This window comes from Chrysochloris asiatica, unplaced genomic scaffold, assembly GCF_000296735.1.
Source record: "Chrysochloris asiatica unplaced genomic scaffold, ChrAsi1.0 scaffold00256, whole genome shotgun sequence".
NCBI lineage: Eukaryota > Metazoa > Chordata > Mammalia > Afrosoricida > Chrysochloridae > Chrysochloris > Chrysochloris asiatica.
Genome location: NW_006408774.1, coordinates 3,968,192 through 3,973,939, shown reverse-complemented (window position 1 = coordinate 3,973,939; position 5,748 = coordinate 3,968,192). Strand labels below are relative to the sequence as shown.

Sequence of the window (5,748 nt, the reverse complement as noted above, 5' to 3'; positions counted from 1 at the left end):
TGCAGCGCCACACCAGGACTCCAGGACTCCACTGTGATCATTGTAGTTAAGTGCCAGCCAGTCAGTCTGATTCATAGGTACCCTGTGTAGGGTTTCTGAGACTGTAAATCTTTGTGGAAGTAGAAAGTCTCATTATTCTCCTGTGGAGCAGCTGGAGGTCTCAAACCATCGATCTGTGGTTAGCAGTCCAGTGCTTACCCTACAGAGCCACCACACTTCCTAATGATTAATGTGCTATTGGTAAGTGCTCTTGAGTCAGTTCTAGCTCATAGCAACCTTGTATAGGGCTTGTGAGGAGCAGTGGTGGATTTGAACTGCCAACCTTACAGGTAGTAGCCCAGTGCTTATCTTACAGTGCCATACCAGGTCTCTAGGATTATTGTGAGTACCACCAAATAACAAACTCATTGCCTATTGGAATCCTCAAGTTGGTTCCGATTCCCAGTGGCACCACGGGACAGGCTGTCATCGTTTTGAGAGCAGACTGCCACGTCCTTTCCCAAGGAGCGGCTGCCAGGAGCAGATTACGAAGAGAGACGTGGCACCGCAAGATCTGCAAGGCCCCAAGAAACAGTTGAAGAGACAAGGACCATCGTCAAGTGATGACACAGAGAGAAAGCCTTCCCTAAGAGCCAGGACCCTAAGTTCAGACTTGGAGCCTCCTAAACTGTAAGAAAACTAATTTCTGTTTGGTAAAGCCATCCCATCCCCTTGTGGTATTTCTGTGACAACAGCACTGGGGAACTACGAGGCTAAGATTCTGTAAGTCATCCAGACCTGCTCCTACCACATGGCCTTTGTCAGGAAATGGCCTTCTTCATCCTCTTCTGGGGTTGGCTTCAACACCAGCTTTGTTGGGAGGCCTTCCTTGGGCATACATGTGAGATTTCAACAGCTCTGTTTCTCTCAAAAGCAAACACTTCCTATCTTCTTTCTCTGTTTTATCTTTCTCTGTTGTTGGAGTCCTGGTGTGCCACTGTACGATAAGCACTGAACTACTAACCACAAGGGTGGTGTTTCAAACCCACCAGCTGCTCCTTGGAAGCCCTATACAAGGTCACTACGAATTGGAATGAATTCTTTTCTCTGTAGCACCTATAAATCTTAGGAAATGATATGTGCTTTACTTGTCTGTTAATCTTTTCTATACACTCTCTATGTTGTAAGGATGAAGTAGTATTCCCCTTTTTGTTTCGCTTGTGTTCCCAGCATCTAGAAGAAGGCCTGGTCCATAGCAGGTACTCTACAAATTGTCTCCGTTGGATGGATAGTTAAGGGAAGGAAAAAGCAACAGGAAGGAGATTAAGTTAACCCTTGAAGTAACCACGCTACCCAGAGAGGCAAGAACATCTCCCCTACTTCTTTCCTTATGGGACTTCCCCCGGCTCCTCCCCACAGGCTCAGCCTGAGCCCAATAAGCCTCCCAGGTGCCTGGGAATCAACTCTCCTCAACATCGCCATTCTTCTTCCATTCGCGCATGCGCCATGCCAGTCAATCCTCCTCCTAGCAGACTACACGTTCCCTGAGGACTAGGCCACCGTTTGGCCAGCACCTAGGACTGTGCTGGATGAATGGGGAGAGTGAGTCTGTGCTGGCAGGGCAGGTCTCGTGATGTTAACTTTTATTGTGATGTTCATCTTGGAATTATTGGCTGACAGTCTGATTTGAGGTTAAAGAATACTGGCTTCAGAATCGCCCTAAAACCTGAATACAAAAGAGGAATCCTAACCCTACAACTGCTGGTTACTTACCTTCCCTAAGCCTCAGCTTTCCCCTCTGGAAAATGGGAAGGGTGAGACAAAGTTGTGCAGAATTGACAGACCACCTGACTCTGCTGTGTATTAGCTGTGTACCTCTGAGCAAGTTTGTTAACCTTTCTGTGCCTCAGTTTCCTCATCTGCAAATATAAGGATTAGAATAGCATTGGCACTAAAGGATAATGCACTGGAATGCAAGGTCGGCGTGAGCTGCAAGGTCAGTAGTTCAAATCCACCTCAGAACACCCCATGCAGGGTTGCCTTGAGTCAGAGCAAACTCAACAGCACTTAACAGCAATCACATGGGCTGCTGCAGGGATTGAGTGAGTTTATATATAAAGTGATTAGAAAAGTATCTAGCATAAATCAGGTGCTATGCATTATTATTACTTATTGTTGCTATTATTACTACTACTGACACCGTGGGTGGCAGCAACAATGTACCCAAACAGTAACAACTGTGAGGTTGGTGCAGGACCAGGCAGTGTTTTGTTGTATTGTACATGGAATAGCTGAGTCGGAACAACTTGACAAAACCTAACAACAAACATCTACCCCAGAGGGTTTAGAAGGAAATAACTGAGATAAATGGATATAAATGGATTATTTGTATATATATATATATATATATTAAAAGGCCAAGCTTGCCGATTGGAGAGGGATTGGTAGAGGCCCCGAGCCTCTGGCCCTTAAGACACCATTCAAACCTGCAGTCCAATTCATCCCCTTGGCTCATCTTTCAACCACACAATAGACAGGCCTATAGTCTTTAGATGACAAGGACAGCATTTTCCCTGGGATAAAGCTCAGAAGGTAAAAGAACAGGAAAGAAGGACAGACAGAAATGGGAAACATGGGAGAGAGTGGGAAGAGGTCTGTCACACTGTGGGGATCACAGTGTGAGGCTGTGGGTTAATGCACTGGACTGCAAAGTCAGTTTGAACCACGAAGTTGGCAGTTCAAGTTCACCAGCTGCTCCTCAGAAACCCTATGCAGGGTCACTATGAGTCAGAACTGACTCAACAGCACTTAACAACTACAATCAACGTAGACAAAACAAAATCTGCACAAATTGTTGAATGGAAAATCAATTTGCTCTAAAAACTTTTACCAAATCATAAGAAAAAGTTAATAAATACATCTAACATTTTTAAAAATTTATGTAAATGAATATACACGTGATAAATGCATGGCACTAAAAGATAAGCACTGGACTGCTAACTAAAAGGTTGGTGGTCAAACATACCAGCCGCTCCTCAGAAACCCTATACAGAGTTGCTATGAGTAGGAACCCACTCGATAGCACTTAACAACTTGTTTTTCTTGCTATCTGTGCAGGAATCTTACCAGAGGCGTTTTTCTGCCGACACCAGCTCATGAAATCTCCTACCCGGCCATACAGAACATCACACAGAGGCATGAAGCGGCGGGCATTCTCTGAATAGCTGGTCACAAGAAGGTGGTTATTTTCCCAGAACAGGGACTAAGGGAAAAGACAAAACGTAAATGCAAAATAAAATCATAACCAGGTTTTTCAGGCACTGTATCAAGACAAGTCAGGCAACCCAATTTTCTATTCAGCTCAGACTTGCTGCACAACAACAAACTCTTTTTAATCTTATCTTTTATTTACCATTATAAGAATGTTACCACATCTCCCACATTGATGACCAGGGCAACAAATGTTATTACTTTTCCCATAGCACAAATTTGTGGACCGATTCCTGGATTATAAAGATCCAGGATGGGAGGAGGGTGGACAGTGGCTTTGTTAGATGCAGGCTGTGTGCTCCTGACAGGGTCATCTCATCCCCTAGACCTTCAGTTTTGACATCTGGAAAAAGGGGATCAAGAGCCCTTTCTCTCCTTCCAGAGATGTCACAATGCAGCCGTTAAAAATAATAGTAATAAAATAACTCTTTCCAAAACACACTCCTTTTATTCTATGTTTTACATGGTATTTCCTCCACTGTTTGTCTGTTTGTTTGTTGTATTGCACCAGCTTGAATGTTGCTGTGATGCTGGGTCACTCATGGTGGACAGGTATAAGCTGAGCTTCCGGACTAAGACAGACTAGGAAGGAGAGGCGGACTGCTTCGGAATGGTTAGCCACTGAAAAACTTAGGAATACCAACGGAACATTGTCAGATACAGTACCAGGAGATGAAAACATTATAAATAGCAGTGGAACATTGTCAAATATAGTGCCCGAAGAGGAGCCCCTAAGATTGGAAAACACGTAAGATATGACGAGGGAAGAGGTGTCTCCTCAAAGTAGGGTGGACCCTGATGATGCAAATGAAGTAGAGCTTTCGGGACCTTCATTTGCTGATGGAGCACAGTACAAAATGAGGAGAGACAGCTGTCAACATCCACTCATAAACAGCATGGAATGTATGAAGTATGAATCTAGGAAAACTGGAAGATGGGACACACTAAATGGAATTTTGATATCCTAGACATTAGTAAGCTAAAATTAACTGGTATTGGCCATTTTGCACCTGATAATCATATGATTTACAGAGTCCTGGTATGGTGCTGTGGGTTAATGTGCTGGACTGCAAAGTCGGTTTGAACCACAATGTCGGCAGTTCAAGCTCACCAGCAGCTACTTGGAAACCCTATACAGGGTCGCTATGGGTCAAAACTGACACGACGGCACTTAACAACAAGACGGATTGGCACAGTGGCAGCACAATTGTGAGTCTGCCTCAGGACCGGGTCACTATGAATCAGAGACAACTCGATGGCACCTAATACCAAAAACAATTATGATATTTCTGAAGTGATTTCCATAGAACGAATACAAATAACAACAGTCTACTTGTTATCTCATCTGATCCTCTATTTCAGCTGTCTAGCCATCGACTGGAAGTGCCAGGGTGCAGGGGCTGTTTTCCCCTGTGGCATCCTCAATCCTTAGTGTAATGCCCGGCACAGAGAATGACCTATTAGCACATCGGTGAGAGCAGAGCGAGGTCACCCTGTTCACAGTCTGAGAGGCAGCAAAGCTCAAACTACAACATATAACTAAAAACCAAGCTTTCAATCTCTTACATCTTGCCTACCTTTACCAATAGAACACAATGGAAAAATTAGGCTCAGCATTATTATTAGAAAAGTAGTAATGGTTGCTGACTTTCTTCAAATGAAAGGTACCATTCTAAGCAAGCACTTTCCATAGATTTCCTCTAGGAGGGCAGACAGAACATAGATATGTGAGTTTTTGTGTTTTCTTTTTGGGGAAAGTGGTACTTTCTTAAGAAAACAGAGAGTACCGTCTTGTTAGCTGCCATGGAGTTGGCCTCTGACTCATGGCTACCCCGTGCACAATGGAAGGAAATGCCTCCTGGACCCACACCACCATGATCTGATGTAGCTCTGACCATTGGGATCTCTAGGGTTTTCATTGGCTGCATTTCAGAAGTAGATCACCGGGTCTATTTTAATAATCCTTCTTAGTCTGGAAGCGCCACTGAAACCTGTTTAGCACCACTGTTGTTGTTGTTGTTAAGTGCCATCAAGTTGGCACTGATTTATAGTGACCCTATGTACAGCTTTACAAAACAATGTCCGGTCCTGGGCCAACCTCACTACTGTTGCCACACTTGAGTTCATCGATGCTACCACCTGGCCAATCCATCTCATTGGGGGTCTTCCTCATAGCAACATGCAAGTGTCCACTGGCAGACTTAATAGTCGTACATGATGTGTACTGGCCTGGAATCAAACCTGGGTCTCCCACATGGAAGGTGAGACTACTACCACTGAGCCACCGTTGTCCTAAAAAAAAAATGTCATCTTAAAGAGGTGGAGTGTACTGAATAGTTTTCATCTTGTCTAGAGGGTTTTGGTGAAAGGAGATGGGGATAAGATTATGATTCAATAGTGAGTATATGTTATCATGACTAATTGCAACTGTCACAATTGTAAAGGTAGAAGTTTTGTAACAAAAATGGGGGAGTAGTTAATCTTACAGTCCAGAAACAG

General features: G+C 44.0%; 1 protein-coding gene across 1 annotated transcript in view; it reads right to left on the bottom strand.

Annotated features, from left to right (window-relative positions):
• Positions 1-5,748, bottom strand: part of BST1 (bone marrow stromal cell antigen 1) — a gene marked incomplete at its 3' end in the record, with an annotated part of 17,710 nt that overhangs the window by 8,149 nt on the left and 3,813 nt on the right. Inside the window, exon 3 of the mRNA XM_006873815.1 lies at positions 3,106-3,241. Within this exon, the coding sequence (XP_006873877.1) occupies positions 3,106-3,241 (136 nt within the window). The remainder of the gene's footprint in view (positions 1-3,105; positions 3,242-5,748) is intronic.